The 23,105-nt window shown below is 49.0% G+C and overlaps 1 protein-coding gene across 1 annotated transcript; it reads left to right on the plus strand.

Moving 5' to 3' along the window:
* Positions 1 to 1,415: 1,415 nt before the first annotated feature.
* On the plus strand, positions 1,416 to 8,903 carry LOC119095347 (uncharacterized). Its single transcript, XM_037218200.1, has 5 exons — positions 1,416 to 1,541; positions 4,064 to 4,509; positions 5,196 to 5,383; positions 5,710 to 5,869; positions 7,567 to 8,903. Exons 2-5 carry the CDS (start codon positions 4,087 to 4,089, stop codon positions 7,909 to 7,911), a joined length of 1,116 nt encoding a protein of 371 aa, XP_037074095.1. The 5' UTR covers positions 1,416 to 1,541; positions 4,064 to 4,086; the 3' UTR covers positions 7,912 to 8,903.
* The last annotated feature ends 14,202 nt before the right edge of the window (positions 8,904 to 23,105 follow it).

Genomic DNA, 23,105 nt, shown 5'->3' on the forward strand with positions numbered 1-23,105 from the left:
GCAATGATGCACCTGTTATCACTTCGCTTCTGCACCGATATGGACCACTACCCTAGCTGAAGTCTCCTCTTTGAGCCTGCCCTAGGATAGAGCAATGATACACCTGTTGTCACTTCGCTTCTGCACCGATATGGACCACTACCCTAGTTCAAATCTCCTACATTGGACCAGCCCTAGAATAATATGAGCAATGATACACTTATTGTCATCCCGCTACTGCACCGACGTGGACCGTTACCCTAGGTGAGGTTCCTTCCTTGGGTCAGCCCTAGACCAGAGCAATGATATAGTCGTTGTCATTACGCTACTGCACGGATATGGACTGCTACCTCAGGTGTGGTCCTCTAAACGACTTCCTGCTCATTAGTCCATCTTTGCATTGCTGCTGCTCATTCCACCGTCAGTTGCCAGCCAATGGGCCATGTTATGACATTCGCTATTTAAGAGTATCTTGAAACTGTTGCAAATAGTGTAATCAAGTTGTAGCAGCTTCGAAGATCCTCTGATAAAGCTCGACTAAAATTTTCAGTGCTGCGATGTATTAGGCTCAGATGAGCCGTCGATGTAAAGATCTGTCGACTTTCAGGCATGAGAGGGACATATTGTTCGAAGAAAAGTGCTGAATTGCAAACCCAAGACCACTAAAATTGGTAAGAATCTCGGCCAGCGTTCTGGCAAGGGCACTACGGCAGCTGCAGGCCATTCAAGATTACGAGATGTTCGTATTTTTCCTTTTCGCCTCTTTTGTTACGCTCCACTCTAGCCAGGGCCCACCAAAGTATTTGGCTGTCAGGCTGCATGCGCCCATCGACAACCACATCATATTGTCGTGATAAGATACCACGCCCAAAAGGCGTGGTATCGCCTCGGCGTGGTATTGCAAAAGGCGTCCTTCGTCGCTGTCTGGTGTCTGCCCCGCAGCATCTTTCCGCCCAGCACGTAAACCGAGAGCCCGCGAGGCCAAAGAAACAGTCATGGTCAGCCAGCCCAATAAGTTACGCATGAGTCTGAAGGTTTCCAGCTCCGACCTTGAAAGCCGCAAAAACCGCTCGGTTCCACTGGTCACCTGCAAGCCCTCGTCATCCCTGATACGTCGATGGGGCAAGTGGGGCACAGTCTGCGGCGGTCCCCTAGTGGCAGCGTCTCTCGGTATGAGACCCGTGCCACTTTCCGCTTTGTAGCCGCGTCACAGCCGCCCTGAGTCACAGCCCGAAAAATATGGCTCAGCGCGAGGTAGCACTAACACTGACGGGACACGCGAGGCGACGTTGACAGCACCTGGGCGGGGATTCCCGGGCCGCGCAGATGACGGGCGCAGGGCCGCCGCCATGTTAATCTCGACGTCAGCTGACTGTGCTCGTGCCATGAGCTGCCCGTGCGACTGCACATACCGCCGCCCGCCGATCGCCGTCGGCCGCTGTTGGCGCATCAGTCGCGGCCGAGCGGTGGATGGGGTGGGTCTGAGGTGCCCGGTGTGAGGAGAACGACGCATCCGCTGGCCGACCTGATTTGTGACGCAGCGTGAGGAGGCGTGTGGGAAGGTGAGTGCAGCTGGCCGCCCCGCCAGGATAGTTGGGGTGGGACTGCATAGTTTGAAGCTCACGAAGATGTCATTTAAACCATTCGGTGCGTCATTTTCAGCGTTTGTTTTTTTAAAGAAAAGATGCAAAGCTGAAGAAGTGTTGCCAAAAGTGTGAGGGGGGAGGGGCTTTAGAGTCGTGCCTGTCTCTTTCCTTGCGTGAATAATGTGTTACAATATCGACAAGGCACGGAATATTGAGTAGAAGTGGTCTCTGACCGACATGGATGCCACCATTCGTTTGCTTGTTTATCTAACTCGCTGTCGTCAATGTCGGTCAGAGGTCACTAATATAAAGCATTCCGCTTCTTGTCGGTATGGGGACTCATTCTTTGGACGGGGACAAGGCCGATGTCCAGGCATGCAATTTAGAAGACGTCTTGCATTTGTCGGGCTCTGGAAACAAAAGGGTTCCCTGTCGCGGTCTGGTTCCATCACTACCGGACAGAGGATGCCATGTCGGCAAGGGGCCTCGAATCCGCCAGGGCCACATTCCCCATTACCAACAGTAATCCGCAAGCTACAACCTACAACATCAGAGACAAGTGCGTTGCAACTGCTCAATCCACTTGGAAGATAGTCGCTTACGCGTGACGTAGTCCTTGTGACGTCATAGGTAGTGACTCATGTAGATACTTTGCCAATGGGGAACGCGGCGCAGAGCACATTTGCTGAAAACGGGCAGGGACGGGACCACGAATATCCTAGATCTCTGTTGTTGGTCGATAGAAGTATAAAACAAGAGAAAAATGTTGTCAGCCCTCCAACCCGCCAATTTTTGACCCTCAGGAAGCCGCGGGCTTTTAGCGAGGTTTTGGACCGGATGTGACAGGTTTTCGCAGGTAAAAATTTAAGGGGGCGAAATAATGCATTTGTTGCCATTCTTTGAAAAGAATGTGTCACATTTGAAGGCAGCGATGCAAGCATCTGATATGATGAAATCAGGTCATTTATAACTATTGGTACACTTTTTAATGGAAAAGACTAATTAAGACAACACAATATGTCTGCTTAGTAACTATGCCAAGCAATGCTTCATTGCTTGATTACGTCATCGTACTGGCACGACATTGGTTGAGAACCAATTCACGGCCGCCATACCTGGAAATCGTGCTCACTAACGCCGGATATGAATGACTTGACAATGATATATCTCTTGGCCTTCATCGCCACATGGATATAGGGGAGGCAGGATGTGAATGGCGTTATTATGGCGTCATGAATGTCTGGTTGAATTCGAAATAGTCTCCCCGAATTAGTCTGCACATCTTCGCGGACGTGTAGCTCTGAAACTAGAGTAGTTTAGGTTTTAAGAAGGGCGGGCTGTGAACTGCACTGGATGATCATCAAGATAGCTATTAAGCTTCAAGTCTTATACAAAAGTAGAACACACCCTTTAAGTTTTGAAATATTCGCAGAACCAGGGTGTGTTATCAAGCACAACAGTTGTGACGCAAACATATTTTTATTTGTACTGGAAGAGGACTAGTTACAGAAGACACATCCTAGACATGACACACCAGTAGCCCAACTTACACCAAGTGGACAGTTTAAAGCAAACACCTCACTGAAAATTGGAGACTAACGGCAAAAATGTTTCAGAACATTGCTTATTTTTCTTCAAGAAAGTTTCAAACGTTTTACGTAAGCTGTTCTAATGACTGCTGGTTGTTTAAAGGGAATGTTTCACATTTGAAGATAACGAAGCAAACATCAGACGTAATAGAACAGGTTCACTTGCAACTATTGATGCTCTTTTAGGTGGAAAAGACTTCTAGACAGCACAGTTCTTTGTTGAGTTAATATGTCCCGTAATGCGCCATGGTTTGACTTCGTCATCATACCTTGCACAACATTGATTGAGAGCCAATTGACCACCGTTATATCTGGAAATTGTGCTCACAAACGCCAGGTATAAACGCTCCGATAATTTTATTATTTGGCCTTGATCATTGCATTGATTATCGAATGGCAGGATTTGAATGACGTTATTATGACGACACGAATGTCAAGATGATTTTGAAATACTCTCCGCGGTATCACTTTCCCCATTTTCGCGGTCGTGCAGCTCAGAAAATAGAGGGGCAGGGTTGTAAACAGCACTGACAGGTATTCAGGGAACGACTTGGGACTTTGGACTTATATGGGACTTTGAACTTTCAGTTCAAAATCCCATATAAATGCGGAACACTCCCTTCAAAGAGCATTTTGACGGGAACGCGTTCTACGGAGGCCGTTTCCAATACTCGTGCCTTGCTGACTTTGCCTTCTCATTATGTGAGCTACACAGAGTCTGCGATTATTTCAATTCTGGATGACCACAGACAGTAATTGTGGTGTTTTCTTGGACCCAGTGCACACGTGTCTTCCGACTCTCAACGTTCGTCAAGTGCACGACAACTGACGCGCGTGCCACGGACAAGGACAGACTGCCAGCACCGCACCGGTCTGCTCGGGAAGGTGGTCACGCCTGCCTCGTTTTAGGTCATCTTCAACTTCAGGCTGCCATGGGGAACAAAGCCAGCACCGCAACCCAGTGGGAGGTGCCCAACAGCGACACTGGAAGCCTAGATCATCGCAGTCAGCAAGGGCCAGCAGCGCACGTGGAACGCTGGGCTGAACAGATGGATACGTTGAACGCCGCCAGAGAGCGACAGGCGGTGATCCAGGAGGCAACAACTGTGGGCCGCCGGGTCACGCCTCACATCACGTTTAACCCGCCCGCTCCGTCCGTCCCTCCCGCCCGTCCAGCCCCGCCCGCCCCACGGGCCCCCCGCCTGCCCGAGCTCTGCTCCCGCCACGGCTCGCGCGAGGGCTGCGTGGACGCCAACTGCCGCCGACTGCACCTCTGCCATCTCTTCCTGGCGGACATCTGCAAGTTCGGCGACGCCTGTCGCAACGGACACTCGCTGACCACAGTGCATAACCAGGTGAGGCGAGTGCGGCGCACGTGCAATTTTCTCGCCGCAATTTTTTGCGTGCGGCGAGGAAATTGCCAGGCTTGACGGTAGCATCCCTTGACGCCTCATGCCGTAAATACAACAGCATGAATGCTCGAGCGGGAACACGAGGACAACAGTAGTGAGTTAGCAGCGCACCGGGAAAGACCTTTTCTGCGTGGTGCCACGTTACAGTCTTTGAGGGGCGTGTTCGAAGTGCGCCGTTTTTTCTCTTTACATTCCCGTAACTTGCGTAGCAATGCATGTAAAACAGTAGCATTTATGTCCGTATGTAATCCCGTGTTTCTGGCAACTTAAACTACGATCTATCGTACTTGAAACGTACAACACACCTTTGTCAACCATTGTACGTTGTGGGCGTGTAAAGCGACTTGCTTGCTGCGCCATGTCTTTCTCACTTCGTTTAAGTGATGAAAAGATTCCACGCGTCCGGCAAAAATTCCGCGAGTTGCGGTACAGGATGTTTGTCGTTGTCGTTTGTCGTCACTGCACATACCAAAAGGCACAAAAGCTAGGGGCATGACGTCATGTGTGATGTCTGCGGCTTATATTCTTTGTCGTCCGGGTTGCTGCCAGTACACTCAGTGACGTCAGTTTGCTGTGACATCAGTTTATGAGGAAAGGTGCGCGAAATCATCTCGAGCCGTGTTTTGCAGGTGGTGTGCAACAGGTTTGGACTTGACACCAGCCGGGAGCTGGCGGCTGTTCAAATGCTGCGACTTGCCTTTCAAGAAACTGGCCGCATGCCGGATGAAATCCGTCACAAATATCTGGACGTTTGCTACAAAGCCGGTTCACCGAACCCATGCCAGGAGCCTCTTTGCAACAGGCTGCATATTTGCAGGTAAAATGCTGTTCGACACACATGTCATGGTTTCAACTGCACATGCTAGCCATCGAACGTTGGGTCTATATCACAAAAGTAGAAGCAGGAAGTTTTATGAAGCCCGCTCGAAAACACAATAGCCTCTTATGTCAGCTTACCCTATCTCCCTGTCCGCCGTTCACTTTCAGGCCAGATTCTTAAACCCCGTTAAATGGGCGACAGCCAACCTTGGCTGCATGCCCCTGGCATTCAGTTCGCTTTGAAGCAGTGGCCTTCTTCGTTGTGTTGCGCTAAAGCTGTTGTTTGTAAGGCGTTCAGGACCCTGACCTTGATCGTTCTTGCAGAATGTTTGTAACGGGAAGGTGCAACCGACCTGCATGCAAGCATGGACACGACCTTCACACCACGCACAATAATGACGTGCTGAGTCGTCATAAGGCGACCAGATTGAGTGATGCTGCGATTTTGGACCTCCTTCGCGAGAAATGCTCTGGCCGACGTCAGGTACAACATCGTCACAATGGTGTCAAAGTGTTATCAAAAGCCCAGCGGGAGACAACGTTTTTCTACTCTAACGTTGGAGAGAGAGAGAGAGAGAGAGAGAGAGAGAGAGAGAGAGAGAGAGAGAGAGAGAGAGAGAGAGAGAGAGAGAGAGGGGGGGGGGGGGGGGGAGGGAGGGGAGACGGAGACGGAGAGACGGAGACGGAGACGGAGACGATTCCCAAACTGGCGCTCAGGTCTCTGTGATGCGTGTCCGCTTAATGTTGTAGGAGGTTGTGTCCTGATGATGATCCACTCTTGCACATCATTTCGTGTGCACATGGGAGCCTATCCACACATGGTGGTAGGAGTTCCACCCTTGCGATTGTTCAGCATGGCACACCGTAAAGCGTCACGAAGGTGTTTGATGATGCCCTATGTTCGTAATGCTCCAACCGGACCGGTCAGCAGAGTTGCCCAGGGTGATGGAGCAGGTCCCGGCCCTGTGACGGTCACCCTTGACGCTCCACTACTTGTCTCCAGGGTGATGGAGCAGGTCCCGGCCCTGTGACGGTCACTCTTGACGCTCCACTACTTGTCTCCAGGGTGGTGGAGCAGGTCCCGTCCCTGTGACGGTCGCTCTTGACGCTCCGCTACTTGTCTCCAGGGTGATGGAGCAGGTCCCGTCCCTGTGACGGTCACTCTCGACGCTCCACTACTTGTCTCCAGGGTGATGGAGCAGGTCCCGGCCCTGTGACGGTCGCTCTTGACGCTCCACTACTTGTCTCCAGGGTGATGGAGCAGGTCCCGTCCCTGTGACGGTCACTCTCGACGCTCCACTACTTGTCTCCAGGGTGGTGGAGCAGGTCCCGGCCCTGTGACGGTCGCTCTTGACGCTCCACTACTTGTCTCCAGGGTGATGGAGCAGGTCCCGTCCCTGTGACGGTCACTCTCGACGCTCCACTACTTGTCTCCAGGGTGATGGAGCAGGTCCCGGCCCTGTGACGGTCGCTCTTGACGCTCCACTTCTTGTCTCCAGGGTGATGGAGCAGGTCCCGTCCCTGTGACGGTCACTCTCGACGCTCCACTACTTGTCTCCAGGGTGGTGGAGCAGGTCCCGGCCCTGTGACGGTCGCTCTTGACGCTCCACTACTTGTCTCCAGGGTGATGGAGCAGGTCCCGTCCCTGTGACGGTCACTCTCGACGCTCCACTACTTGTCTCCAGGGTGATGGGGCAGGTCCCGGCCCTGTGACGGTCGCTCTCGACGCTCCACTACTTGTCTCCAGGGTGGTGGAGCAGGTCCCGGCCCTGTGACGGTCACTCTTGACGCTCCACTACTTGTCTCCAGGGTGATGGAGCAGGTCCCGGCCCTGTGACGGTCGCTCTTGACGCTCCACTACTTGTCTCCAGGGTGGTGGAGCAGGTCCCGGCCCTGTGACGCTCACTCTTGACGCTCCACCACTTGTCTCCAGGGTGGTGGAGCAGGTCCCGGCCCTGTGACGCTCACTCTTGACGCTCCACTACTTGTCTCCAGGGTGATGGAGCAGGTCCCGTCCCTGTGACGGTCACTCTTGACGCTCCACTACTTGTCTCCAGGGTGGTGGAGCAGGTCCCGGCCCTGTGACGGTCACTCTTGACGCTCCACTACTTGTCTCCAGGGTGATGGAGCAGGTCCCGGCCCTGTGACGGTCACTCTTGACGCTCCACTACTTGTCTCCAGGGTGGTGGAGATCGCCATCCCGGCGGGGGACCGCGGCGCCAGCAGCAGCGTGGCGCTGCCGGCGGCGGAGGTCAGGTCGAGGCCAGAGCTCGGGCGAGCAGCGGAGGACAGGGCAGCGGTGGAGGCCAGATGAACGGCATTGCCGAGGAGCTGCAGTGTCCGGTCTGTCTGGACATGCTGCAGAGAGCCACCACGCTTGGCTGCGGGCACACCTTCTGCGAGGAATGCCTGCGGGATGTCCGCGAAAACGACCCCAAGTGTCCGATGTGTCGCGAGCGCATAACCTCTTCTATCCGCTCCGTTACGCTGGATAACGTCATCAGCAGCCTCGCCGCCCACCGCTGATGCCTGAGGACCAGCAAGGTTCGGGCATTTGGGTAGCTTTAAGGTACGGCCAAAGAGAGCCACATATGTCATGCTTCGGTGCCTGAGGCAAGATTTCCGACCACGTAAAAATAGTCGCGAGCGGCTTCTGCGTTTGCTTGGGGAATGCGGTGACATGGGTCACCACTGTGCCAATTTTGTGGTCTTTATCACACCTTTGTAACACGTGGAAGCATGCAAAAGTTGTTCGTATTCACTCACGTCTACTTGCGCGTTTTTTCGATATTTGATACTCGTTTTAGTTGCCCGACATTCGTGCTCCGTGTAGTTGACATTGATCTCCCGAGTAAAGTGCTGCTCGAAGAACACGATTGGTACTGTGTAACTGAATCCTGACTCTTGGTTGCAGTACCGTTGGAAGAGACTAGAGCCGATTTTAAGCAACATGGTGCTGCACACTATGTTGTTGCCGGGATTTCAGTGATCCACAGACACTACTGTTGACATGGCGGATGCAAAAATGTAGTGAGTGGAAGGTTGGGTAGACTAGGAAAAACATTGAATGATTGGGAAGGGCATTGTTTTGTACGTCTTTCGCGATAAAGGAAAAACAAAGGATACGATGCCGCCGCTCTCGGCTACCGTTCCCGATAGGATAGTGATTAAGGCCTTACTCAGCTCAAGACTGCATCGTGCCTTAATGAAACATGTAGCCGAGAAACATTGTGGCATCGAGCACGTCGTCTTGCCAGATGTAAGTAGCCAAATGTTCAGAGCGGCCGCTGTCAACGTTCGTGACCGAGCTTATGTCTCCATGCGGTCTTTCTCAGAGAACCTCATGAGCCCTGCAATGGCGCTGCCTGGTGCCCATCCTGAAGACAAATCCATGATCAGACATGATACGCGAGTTGAAGCTCTACTTGTGAAGTGTGCGCAAATGTGTTATGCATGCGTTTTTGAATACATAGAATAGAATACATTTTGAATACATACATAATACACAATATATTGAATACATTTGTTTGGGGTTTCGAACTGAAATAGCCATCTCGCAAATAGTTCGGCGCAGCTCACCGCACTGCTCTTCTTAAAACCCCCACGGCAAGTTGGACATGGATACTGGATGATACGGAAATAAGCCTGGAATAAAAAAAATTAAAATAGGGCCATAACTAAGGATGTAAATACAAGCAAACAAGCTATAATCCCGGAAAAATATGCAAGAGCATCACCCATAACAAGTCCGTAACGATATTTGCTTAAGGAACACGCTCAACGCCGCCACTGCCATCCCTCGGTGATTGGGAATGCTACAAGTAAATGCTAGAGTGGCAATTTCGCACGGCCAGCTTGGCAGCATCTCTGACGTCATACAAACGTTTCATGACGCAATCAAACAATGGCGTATTGAGGAGCATATTTACTCAAAGGGTTTTTTTTTTGTCTACGGCAGCCCTTTTCAATTCAAAGCATGCCAGTGGTCACAAGCCAGCTTATTCAATAATATCTGATGCTTTAATATTTTAAGATGTGCAGCATTTTTTTCATAATGGTTCCGTTTCCCCACGAGCAGTGTGGTAAGGAACCTGATGATATGAATGCTTTACGCTGTGCCCAGCACTTCTGGAGTCCAGAAAAAAGACAGAAAGGGGCTTTTGAAGATCTTAAAAGCAAGGAAGATCCTGATTTCTTGTTGTGTTTGTCATTGCGTTGTTCGGGCTCTTACGTTGGAGACAACTTACTTACAATATACCGAGAGATACTGGTTCAACGACGTCAGAAGGAAATCTTGCGTTTTTTTTCAAAATGTTTTTTTAAGTTCACAACATAACCTGTTTGCGTGATGGAGTTGTTGAACCAGCAGTGCCTGGTATATTAAAGGTCGATTAATGTCAGCATAAAAGCTCCATAATTATAATGCAATAGCGTACTCATCTGGTAACTGTTTGATTTACTTGAAGCATCATTTCGCTGTTTACTCCTGTAAACACAGCGCATTGTGAAGATTCCAGGCAAGATCGCCATCTTGAAACGATTGCCAAATTTCGCCGGAGGTTCCTCCCAATCCGGGTTCTGGAACCGCCCTTACCTATGTGATGCATCCGAAAGTTTAACAACACATCTAAGTCTACGACCTGACCAGTGTGAGATTTACACAATTAAACTGTACGTTTACACTGTCTAACATAGATGAACTCCCCTTCGCTCTATTTTTATTGTCAACATTCGTTTACATGAATATTAATTCATGTTCTAAATCAATAAGGGGACACATACCTGGATGCCCCACTCAACAGGACCCTGCTCGGAAGCCCCTATCCGCCCCTGGGAGCATGCTCCCTGGAAAAAACCGTCCCTCGACTAAAATGCACTGGCGGTGCCGCTGCCAAACCCAAGAAGTGAGTAGAAAATCCACATCAGTAATAGACAACCTTCACCAATCTCTACATACGCTAGATGTTTGTTCTACATGGTTTTCCGAGCAGCATTCACCACAAATATCAAGCCATTAAAATATATCCACCATTTTTAACGTGGTGTGCGATGTAAGCTGTTACACCTGTGATCAAGGGCCGAGTGACAAGAAGATGAGAAGCGGGGGTTTTACACGATGGGATATAGAAAGGTATTAATTGCTTTGTTTCTACCTTTCTTGCAAGTCTGCTCCATTGGTTGTGAACTAATTGTAATGAAAACATGGTAGAGGTCATTTAAAACAAAGGGAGTGGTTCACATTTGTTTAAGGTTTTGAACGGAAATGACCACCTGGAAGATCATTCGGTGCACTTCACGGCCTTATTTTTCCAAGACCTAAACTCTCCTAGTTTCTGCGCTACACGCCCGCGATGATGTGCACACTATTTCGGGGAAATTGTTTCAAGGTCACCCAGACATTCATGACGCAACCGTGACGTCATTCAAATCCTGCAATTCCATCAGCCATGTAGCTATGAAGGCCAATGAAAATATAATTGCCGGATTGTTCATATTTGGCGTTCTTGAGCATTAATTCCATACAAAACGACCGTCAATTGGATCTCGATCAATGTTGCGTAACGTACGGTGACGTAATCAAATATAACATATTGAGGAGCATATTTACATAATATAGAAAATATGTGGTCTAGAGCAGTCTTTTACTCTTAAAAGTATACTTAAAGTGATAAGTGAGCTTATTCGTGATGTCTGATGCTTGCTTTAATATCTTCAACTGTGGAACATTCCCTTTAAGAGGGGCAGGATTGTGAACTGCACCGAAGGGTTTTCAAGATGGCTTTTTCAGTTAAAAACCGATACAAATGTGGAACACCCCCTTTAAAACTGACCAGGACTGAACGGACCTGAATGGAACCGGACAAAACCGGACGGGTCCGGGCGCAACCGGACGAAACCAGACGGGTCCGGGCGCAACCGGACGACATTGGACAGGATTGGCTAGAAGCGGACCAGGTCAGGGGAAGCTACATGGGATCGTGCGGATCCAGACGGGTCCAGTATGGCCCTGGCCGGCCTCGCTCTGGTCCCGCTCGGTCCCGTTCTGTGCTTAAACACTTGTGTAAGATGTTACCAAATACATACATCTCAGCCAACAGGCCGTGATGCCAACACACTACCATCATAGGCATCAGCTAATCTGAAACCCAGGAACGACACCGGAAGACCATGCATTGGGTAGACTCATTATGGAAGGCATTAACACATCTAGCGGAAATGGCCGGGCTCACTACGATTTGTGGGTGTTATTATCGTACACCCTTCATCACCGCAATGAAAGTCATCATAAGCTTGTCATTGCTTAGGGGTAGATGAAGTTTACTGGAGTTTCGTCGTAGAAAAAACTGTCATGACCACAGACAGGTCGAACAGCCGTCACGTGTCGCGACTGAAAACCGCCAGGACCCGCGGCTTGGAGCTGCCGGCCGAAGCCGACTCCACTCGCATCGTCTTGCGAATGGACCTTGGCCGCCGCCCCCCCCCCCCCCCCCCTCTCCCATGGAGCACTCCTGCAGAGCCAGCGAGCTCAGTGAAACATCGTCAAACACCGCGAAACCCCAGAAGCCGTGGTCGTGTCACTGACCTGGCTTTCGCGCCGCTATTTCCACCCATCTTGACAGGGCGCGCAAAGGCCAGAAACGTTTTCCGCGCGGCACCGAGCTCCGGAAGAGGAGGGAATGACCGACGAACAAAAGATGTTGATAAACCCGTGCTCCGATCCTATAAAACCGATCACCACCAACCCTTCATTCCATGCAGCATGGTCGTTAACCCATTTGTTTTAAAGTATCGTGATCTTGGATCTGGTCAAAAGCCATAAAAAATAACCTGAACTGGAAAAACAGTTTGCAGACAACCCCATGCTCCGAGACTCTGGAACCAACCCACACAAAAGCCTCTGAAACCGATGTGCCATGGTGAAAACTTTCACGTTCAGAAGATTTTGACCTTGGCCAGGTCAAAGCTCACCAAAAACAGGCAAACTGGTTAAAAATAAGTATGCCTACTGTGCCAGCAGTTCAGAAGCTTGTATTTCATCCCCCCAATGTTCCCTTTTTGCTCGAATGCATTTGAGAAAAGGCTCAAAACAGAAGGAAGGAGGGGGGGGGGGGCTAACGTTCCCCCGAAAGTTTATCAAGTGACACAACTGACTGAAAGATGTTAATCTCCCTGTGAACCAGTCATTCAACCCAACTCATCTAGTCCGCCAGAGACTGAAACGACGACATCTCGGCTTCATTAACAGACCATTGCACTCTGATATATCATGCTGACCTTGAATTGGCACTCTGAACTTCAAACTATAATGGATTTCGTTAGCTTGCGGGGCAGATCTTCTTTTATCACAATAAAATGTGGGATCATGGTGAAAGTTTTGGTTTTTTATCGGTTTTGCCTTAATAGCTCGGCTAGCTGCGGTTAGAAAACGACAGATCTAAAGTCCAGTGAGTGCCTCTTGTAAGAAAAATGCCAAGAATATGGCAGTCAGTGAACTCACCGCGTCGTTTCAAGATCCAGGTCCAACTCGAAAAATCGGCCAGGCAGCAGTGAGAGCGGCGATGTGCAGCAACACCAGACCAGCAAAGTCGAGAACCAGTGGTGTAAGCCGCGCAGTCCCCGTCGTTATTATCAACACGTCGCCAGTGTAAAGCGCCTGTATGCATCACATCACCCGAACATATGTTGGATGATTAATTTAAGGTCACTTTTACAACATCCAGGCCAAAAGAACAGCCAAGCTGAAGTTCCGAGCTGCCTGGCACTGCCATTCATTAAACGGCCGGATTTGGGCTCAGAGAGCACGTCAGTGAAGTTTCATGAGCACGCCGTCATTTCAGCTAAACGCATTACTTTGCCGGCGGTGCCGTCCACCAGCCGGATCTGCGGAGGGGGCTTTTCAGTGCTGTGCAGCGTCACGCGGCCGTTCCCTGGCAGCAGGACTGTCTGCTCGGTCGCTAGTTGACCTTTTCCTCGGACGGGTCAAACAAAGCTCAACGCTAGGTTAGGATCCGTACCCCTCGTCGCTAGCTTACAAGCACATAGCCTTCCCGTAGACCGCGATGGTTTATGTACGCACTCGCAAACGCCGCAACCACATAAGCTGCGGGTAGATTAGTGCACCGGAAAGCTGTGGCGCCTTTGTACACTCGATTATTTGTATTTTTGCCGGGTATACCGTCTTTGCCGTACGCGACCCATTTCCATGGGCCATACCCCGCCGCTGTGTCTTCGGTTACCTCTGCTCGGGTACGGTGCCCGCAAGTTTGCGTTGCCTGCTGCGCAAACTGATTTCACCAGCACTTACCAGATTTTTCAACGTAATTTGGTCCTGTCAGCCTTATCAACAAGAGTGCATCAAACAAATTCGTAGCAATCTGCTTACAAATTCAATTTTTTTCTAAATTCTATCAGAAAATTTGGTTCACTGAGCACCTCAAGTTTTGAAGAAAAAATGTTAATTTTCATTGAATAAGTTCAATAAGTCTCCATGAGTCAGTGGATGACTTAATCGCGTAATTGTTCAAATCTCAGCTGCTGCCTAGTCTCCTATTCATTTAATCATGCTTGAAAAATACGAACACAATTTTTAGTCGGAACCACGCATCGCACAGCTGTATGAAGCCTAGTTTGCATTGTCTGCTTCTCACGTGTGTCTCTCGTGCATGTCATCTCTCATCATGCAACGTCCCTCATGCGCCGTGAGGACCTAAGTCACAAATATAGTCTCCCTGTACTCACAAGACGTGGTGCAAGAGTGGCATGCCTTGCACCCGTCATCCGACACCTGTCATCACCCGTCATCCGACACCTATCATCACCCGTCATCCGACACCTGGCATCACCCGTCATCCGACACCTGTCATCACCTGTCATCCGACACCTGTCATAACGGTCGGCGCTCGTCTCATATAGGTATATGTGCATCTCACATACATACTAACCACTTGCCAGGACGCTGGTGAGCGCACAAGTTACTGCAAATATTGACGACATCCGTTCGGGAGGGGGTCAATTTGACCATGAGTGGCGTCACAGTAATAAAGTCAAAGAAAAAAGACAAAGGCGACTTTAAGTCTCGAAAATGGGAGCCTCTAAACAGATCAAAGGTCAGTAACAGACATCAGTGCAGGCATGTTAGCAATACTGGCCGCTACCAAGATGCCAGGATCTGCATCTTCTGTCACTATGCACACAACAATCGACGTATACGGTGGCAAAGCTGTGTTCAAAGAAGCGAAAGCGGGTTTTAGGGTATGGTGCAGGTGTTACAAGTGAATAACTTAGAAATGCATCCATTTGCCAGGCATACACCTTGACGAATGCGCAGAGCTGCTTACAGGAATTGGAGTAAAAGTGACCATGTCATCCGAGGCGCAAAAAAACGACACGTTTCATTTAATCTCTAGCTTCTGTGAAAAAGAATGACCTAAAAAGCCGACTGTTTGTTACAGACGAGCTCAGGGACGACAGCAGAATGGTGTGGCAGGTAACCGCTGCGCACGGCATGGAGACAACGGTTATCAGCAACGGACGGTCTGCAAATGAAGTAAAAGGCCATGAGATCGTAGGCTACGTCCAAACCACATGCTTGCCCCTCATTAAAAAACTTGATACGCCTATGACACTTATTGTTAGGGTACATATTAGCACTGTGACTAGTAGGTAGTAACCACTACACAAGGTAGTATCGATATAATAGCAGGCAACAACCACTGCAAGGTTTTTTCCTTTCATTTCCCTGGCACCGCCTATCACAATTTTTACTGCTGATATATGATTTTCTGATGCCATAGCAAACGACAATCTCATTTGACCTCCATACCGAACAAAATTAAGACCTGCTTAAGGAATTTGTATCATCCCTTTCTCCTTCCTGGATACGCCAATCATTTTTGAGTGCAGGCATGCTGCTGTGGCACGCCAATCTTTAATCATCAGCTCTCTGAGTTGGGTGAGTCGGAATACGCTGCCGAATATGGTAAACGTGATTAACCAAAAATACCTACGTGTTTTTGTTTGTTTTCTTACCTTTCCGTTGTGACACATCAATGATATTTGAGCCTTTCCTTTTACCACTTTTAGCTCTGGTCAGGAGGAATCACAAGCCGTTTGATGTATGAGAATCAGCCTAACAGTCCTCGAGACATCGGGGGGGGGGGGGGAGCGGGGGGGGGGGGGGGGCGAGAAGTGTGGGTTCTGCATGCAGTGCATATGCAGGAACCTGCCAGAAATTCAAAGGTGGATGTCTGACAAGATTTACGAATTCATATAAAATTAGTCCCTTTGAAAATAAGCAATGAGCGTGAAGAAGGACTGAATAAGTCTTAAGAGTTAGGAAGAGGACCCGAAATTCCTCGCCTTTTATCCTGCATGTTTAAAGCTTTCACGGATGTGCGTGGAAAATCGTTATCGCATGCACCGTAATGAAAACAACTTCTTCCCTTTTTTCTTCTCTGGAGGTCTTCTCAACTTCAAGCGCTTACATTTCATCTCAGAAACCCCATGTTCTCCGTAGCAGTTTGCGTCGAAATTATCTTCGATATCAGAAGTAATGCGTTGGCAAATGACAATAATTTCAGTCGGCAACTATTGTGCATTGGTTGTTATCCAGTATTCAGTGAATTTGTCTCCGTTACATGCCTTCGATAGTTTTGTGGTTTAGCCGGCCTACGATCATTACATGAATTTAGGGCCGAATAAGAACATAAATCAGCATCCATCGATCATGCCACGAGATGTCCAACCAAGAGAGATCACTGCCGGCGCGGGTTGTCATTGCAGGTCCAGAGCCAGGACGGCGAAGGTCGAAGGTCGCAGGCCGCTGTTAACATCAGCGCGATGCGAGTGTGGTTCAAAGTTGCTATCGGCTCTGTGCTGGCCCTCAATTTCTCCCTGCCGCTGGTGGCGATCAGTCGGACCAAGAAACTGCATGATGAGTCGATGGCGCTGCTCGTGGCGAACCTGGCGCTCACCAAACTACTCTTTTCCCTGAATTTTGTGCTGATAGGTAGTCTGGACCTGATCTTACAGCACGTCCCGTATGTCGTTTGCCAGTCTGTCCAGCTCGCTGCCTGCTGTCTCGCAGTCGCTCTGAAGATCGCGCAGATGATGGTCGCCCTCGACCAGTTCGTCGCCGTTGTCCATCCGCTGCACTACCGTGACATCATGGGCCGGTGGACGAAGTGGCTGCTGGCTCTGCCCTGGCTGTCTGTCTTAGTCACAGCTGTGGCGGGAGCTGCCTGTTCCGCCCTCCGACTGGAGACCGTCTACGAGTTTGGACTTCGCGTTGGAAGCTTGACCGAAGTTGGAGAAGACTGTCGCTGGGAGAAATTGTGCAGCGTTTACACGCTTGTCTTAGAAGCATTTATTCTCTTCTTTTCGTTCGTCACTGGATTTGTGTTCGTCCTTGCTGGGATGAAAGGATTGTAACATGGTCAGGTGGAGGCGATTTCATCAAGAAACGCTGAAGACGCTGCAAAAACTTTCGCCCTCATTCGCTGCAAGTCTTTTCAGAAAATTGTCAAGGTTTTGTTGCTCTTCATCATTCTGGACATCATCAGCGTGGGTGGCAGGATCAGCACCCACTGGATCAGCATGCCTACGGCCTCATCCACACTCCAGCTTGCTCGCGTCTTCTGCTTGATCACCGAGTCCTGGGTCTACAGTATGAGCCACGTACTCATCCGCAAGGCCTTCAGCAGCCTCTTCGAAGATCTCGGAAGCATGCTCCGCCGTGGGCAGCCCGAGAACACTAGCCAACCATCACGCTAGACGCAAGCTGGTAGGTGGCCCTTCCTTCCGCTGATGGAACGTCCCCGAGTTACAGTGTTGTTGTAGAACGAATGGCTATGCGCAGTTTTAGCTCGTCCCTTGGTCGTCCTTGGTCGTTCAACGTTTCAAACCCTTCACTCCTCTGGTGTTACCCCGGTCTTGATTCCTTTGCAGCCGGAGACTCCTCGGGTGGACTCACTGTAGCTTGGCTGGTGACGCACTCGACGCAGGCCTTGGAGTCGTTTGGTCGGCGTCCGCTTGTTCTGTTGTTGGCTAATTCATTGTCACCAGTGCACACGTAGAGGAACATCAATGTGAGCACACACATACACACACACACACACACACACACACACACACACACACACACACACACACACACGTGTGTGCTAAAAAAACAAGCAGAAGTGACAAGCAGGGGCGTGTTTTTCCCTTTTTTGATTAGTTTTTAAGGCTTCGTAGTTGTTTCTAGGTGATAAACTGATAAAAATATTTTGTATTTCGTATGCCACGTCTGAGCCACCTTTGCATTTGGTTCAAACCAGATCACTTAGGTAAAAGTTAGGTTACCTTAAGTTTTGAGGGTTTTTGTTGTAATTTCTGTTGATAAGGGAGGCTTCTGGCAACTTTCTTGTCGGGTGTATAGTGTGGAAGGCATCAGCTAAGTGGTAAATTTGGGCTTAAGATGATCTGTAGCGTTGCAGGTTCTAGGTGCATTATCAGCTACAGGCAAACCACTCAATAAATTAGGACACCGTTTCTCTTTGTCCGTCCCAGAAGCTTTGTTGTTTCGAGCGCTTGCCTTCCGATCCACCCACCCGTGGCAGGGTGGGTTCGAGTCGCTTTAGGGCGCGCGCTATTTCCCCTCGGCAGGTATGGCCGGCGGCCGGTGGCAGCGGTCGCGCTAAAGGTCAGTTGACGTCAGAGGGTGGGACGAACCGTGCCGAGCATTGCGGCACGTTAAGCTTTCGCCACTAAATTCTGCCGGTGCCTGGAATTGCGCGATCGGATGGTGGAGGTCAGGGCTCACACAACATGCTCTGCTTAGCGTGAGCGCTGATCCCAGAAATCCATCCATTCAAAGGGTTCGGATCAAATTATAAAGAAGTGTGATGTTTTTTTTCTGGATTTTAGTTTCAAGCAGTTTAAGTGAGTAATGACTGTCGTGTGTATCTCTCCAGTGGCCAGACATGACGAGTGTTCTCGGAGTTAACAGAGAAGAGAGAGTGCGGCTATTACCAATTGATGCTGACTAATACAAGCCTAATTTGCTAATCCGGACCAAAATGGACATAAGAACGCTCCAAAGGCCGTGTTTGTGGCCGAATTGGGTCCTGGAAAGGCGGGGCGGTTTGGATCGGAACCCAAAAAATGAGACCATCCAGTGTCGTCTGTACGAATTGAAAGTAAAGTGACCGAAGAAAGAAACATCTTGCTTGGATTTAAAGTGACGCCATGATTCACAGGCTGCCCCGAGATCTTACACCATCGGCACGCTGCCATGTTCTAACGTATTTTGATGTGTTGTGTTGTATTCTGTTGTAAATGTGTTAAAACTCCTCGTATCGGAACTTACGCTTTTCTTTGTGTTCCAGGTGCTTGTGTCGTGTTGTAACTGTGGAATAAATTCGTTGTATCGGAACTTGCGGGTTTTCTCTGTGTTCCAGGTACTTGTGTTGTGTTGTAACTGTGAAATAAATTCGTTGTATCGTAACTTGTGTTTTTCCTTTGTGTTCCAGGTACTCTAACGTGAACAAATAAAAGCAAGCGAAATAATGCAGTGAATTGCCACTTTGCCATGGTGAGAGACTGACATATGATCGCTATAATGAGTTTAGAATAATCATGCCACGTTGCCGACTTTCGATATGGTAGAGGTGCTAATCATACAAAGTTATAGAGTAAGCATTGGTTATGTACGTTGTTCAGCGTGTTTGTGAGTGGCATTATTCGCATAGATAATACAGTAGTGTGATAACCTCATTCCTCAGAGAAAAGCCAGGAGAAAGGAGATATAAATGGGTTGATATATCGGCAACATGCTTTTATCGAAACAATAACAGAAACTATTGCTTCTGAAGCTGTGGCTATCTTGATCGCCGCATGGCAAATGGAATAGCAAGATTTGAATAGTGCTATCATGTCGTCATGGATGGCCTTGAGATAATTCCCGAAATGGTCTGCACATTTTCAAGGTGGTTTTTTCAGCGCAAAACCACATGCAGATGTAAAATATTTCCTTTAAGCAAATATTACACTAAAATCAAGGCATGTCAATCCAAGAATTGTTCCCAATTTACGCAGACACTGTCATCAAAAAATGTCAAAAATGGTCATAAATCGGACCACCCATGTCCGTATAACTTCCACACTGTTCGTATCCAAGGCCTACGCGAAACGTAGGCGGTAAGCAGTAAGGGTGAGATGACCCATGCCGAGCATTTGATTAGAAATCCCCCACCGGAACCACGAGGTACCACGGACATTTCACGAACTTCCGAACTTACATTCAGGAAAACCAGGATCCGAAGGTCATCCTTGCACATGTCAAATTTAATGTTAGTTTCAGTCGATCCTTTGGTCTTATTACGAACGGCCAGTGTCTTAAAAATGAAAGCGGTATGATGACACCTAGTGATGCACTCGTTGACATCACCAAGAACGACCATAAAGCGTTCACCCTTTTCGGGACAAGACCGGAGAGCACAGTGTTGTGCGTGCATCCGCAAGGGACACCGTTCCAGAATCACGACGATGGTCGAAGCGTTCCCTTGACTACCACGACAACACAGCACTGGCACGGCTACGCGTTCTCATATGACCAACCGGCCTGGGGGAGCGTCTCTCGGAATACCGACGCAATTTGGGCGGCCGCTAAACGCAGCGACCCGTCATGCCGGGATGACAGAGTCTGAAAGTACAGAGCGGAGACGGACATAAGCGCAGGCGGCGCTACAGCACCCGTCATCTGCGCTGCACCGGCCGATCGCAGGGGTTCGAATGATCAGCATCTGCCGGACGCGATGCAGGCGCTTCTATAACTCCCACTTCATTCACCAGTGAGTCGGAGAGTTATTTGGCGTTTATCTAGACCATGCGAGTGAAGGTACGTGCTCTAGTGCATCATCCAAGTGCGCGCTTGTCGACAACAGGGAGGTGAACCCTGAGAATGGAGAACAATTCCTGATCACGGTAGGACTTACTAAATGGATTTTTAAAATTTGGAATCAATGCCACCAAATAAGGATTTAGCACAATTCTGCCCCGGAGATGAACCGCTGCAATACGAACCTTTGCCCAAGACCAGCTACTGCGTTGGGAATTGCTGTCCGCTGCAGTCTACTACCTCGTGCAAACTTCTGCGCTCCAAAGCTTTGCGTTAAATGGTTTTCTGCTGGGTGATATTTTTCCCTCGACGGGCTCTCGTCCATACCAACTTTTGTTTTAGGCGAAGTTCTGTCACGCGAACTTGGCCCCAAGGCGACGTGATTCTACGCCAACTTTGACCTTGGATGAACCAACGGACCTTTCCCCATCCGAGCTTCTCACCTATGACTAATGCCCTGGGAATTTGGGGCCGAAGAGCTTTTTCTCCGGACAAAGATGCAAGGCAACAAGACGAAAGGTAACATGCGATCTGACTGATGGATAGCACTCCTCCAGATGTGCTATCCATCAGTCAGTGTGCTATCCTCCAGGTGTGCTATCCTCGAGCCGGATATTACGTCCTACGACGTGACACAAACTTCCTGGCGGTCAACAAAAGGAAGGGTGGAGGAGTCGCCATATACATGAAAAATAACTTACCATACACAGAGCCCAAAATTGAAGTCCCGGACGAGCTGGAAGTTTGCTGGAGCAGCATTCGACCTTTGCAACCCGACAGCATCATAATAGCTGGAGTTTACCTCCCTCCTGTTGCATCATTCTGTCGCCGGAAAATGTTATCTAACCACCTTCTGGAAACACTTGATCGTCTTGCATTCTCAAGGCCAAGAGCAAGAACTGTCTTGGTAGGAGACTTTAACAGAGCATTTGGTGCAGAATTGTTAGCGCGTCAACTGGGTCTCTTGCAAATAGTTACGGAACCGACAAGAGGTTCAGCCGTATTAGACAAGATACTGACTGATTTTGATTCTCCAAGCACGCCACTAGACCTTTCACCCATTGGCATGACACCACAAAACTATCGTATGGTTAGCTGCAAAACAAGTAAAACAATCTCAAGGCTATCGCTTTGTACGGCCTTTGAAAGGCTCATCCATCAGAAGTTTTGACAGATGGATTTGCTGCCAGGACTGGCAAGATACAATAGCAATAAATGATATAGGCCAAGCTGCCGCTCGACTAGAACCGCTACTTCAAAATGCTCATGAGGAGCACTTCCCTGAAGTTAAATACAAATGCAAGGCAAGTGAGCCGCAGTGGATAATAAAGCGCCTCAAAGAACTGATAAACAAACGCAATAGGGCGCCCAAACCGTCTTCAAATGGACAGACGGTAAAAACTTGGAGCCAATGTAGGCCTAGAGGTAACAGCTGCAAAAACGGCACGGTACAGGAAACGAATGCAAGGAGTTGCTTCTGACCGAAAGGGGTGTGCTATCTGCCTGCCAAGAACATTCCTGCTGAGATACAGCCGTGGCAAGTTGCTTTTCTGCTATCGCAGTTGAGAGAAAATGTGGCTGTCCCCACTGGACAACTTCCAGTGCGGCTAGTAAATCAATTTTCTGTGGAACTGGCCGTACCACTTACTCATATTTTCAACCGGTCATTGCAACATGACCGTCTTGGTAGGTCATGTTGGGTGAAGGGTGCCAGGGTCTTGCGTACCATTGGTGTGCAAGAGAGCAACAATCCCCCCTGTGCCAAAGAAAGCATTGCCCAAGTTGCCAGGAGATCTGAGACCGCTAAGCCTCACACCAACTTTTAGCAAGGTTTTGGAAAAAAATATTATTCCGCAAATTCTGACGGACATAAAACCGAGCATAGATAAGCGCCAATACAGAAATATGAAAGGTGACTCAACGTCACACTATTTAATTAGGTTGTTGCATGATTTGCTGACGGAGTTAGACGAAGCAGAGAAACGGCAAACAAGATGATATTGAACACTGACAAATGTCAAGTCATGCATTTTTTCACAGCCGAAAAAAACATTAGCACTACCGGACATCATGATTCAAGGAAAAAGCCTGCCAACTGCCATCAAAACTAAGCTTTTAGGTGGAACAATATCAAAGGACATTTAATGGCAAGCACATGTGGATGATATTGCAACCAAAGCATCGAAAGCTCTATATATGCTCTGCATAATGAAGAAGTACCATCCACCGCAGGAACAGCTTGTTCGTGTGTATGCTACTTACATCTGGCCATTACCAGAATATTGTGCACCGGTTTTTCGCGCGTGACTCACTGCAAGCAGGCGCAACACCTTGAGAAAGTGTAGAAGAGAGCCTTGAAAATTATATTTGGCCATCTGGAAAAGTACTCGCACATCTTGCAACGCTTGGGCATGGAAACCATCGCTGACAGAAGAGAAAAGCTATGCCTAAGGTTAGGAAAATAAATGCAAGTGCTTCCCATGCATAGATATCTGCTTCCAAAGCAGAGAGTGGAGATCTCCGGCAGAGATACCAGGAGCGCAAGCACACTCCAAACATTTTGCTGTGGTACGCGACTACGCAAATCAAGTATTCTCCATATAACCACTCTCATAAACACAGATATATTAACATCTAAGTAGTATCCCGCTTCATATGTATGTTGTGCACATGTGCTATATGAGTTGATACTCGAAGCCATGTTTTTCTCAATAAACCCTCTCTCTCTCTCTCTCTCTCCTCTCTCTCTCTCTCTCTCTCTCTCTCCTCTCTCTCTCTCTCTCTCTCTCTCTCTCTCTCTCTCTCCTCTCTCTCTCTCCTCTCTCTCTCTCTCTCTCCTCCT

The sequence above is a fragment of the Pollicipes pollicipes genome, unplaced genomic scaffold (assembly GCF_011947565.3).
Source record: "Pollicipes pollicipes isolate AB1234 unplaced genomic scaffold, Ppol_2.1 Scaffold_4219;HRSCAF=4965_pilon_pilon_pilon, whole genome shotgun sequence".
NCBI classification, from domain to species: Eukaryota; Metazoa; Arthropoda; class Thecostraca; order Pollicipedomorpha; family Pollicipedidae; genus Pollicipes; species Pollicipes pollicipes.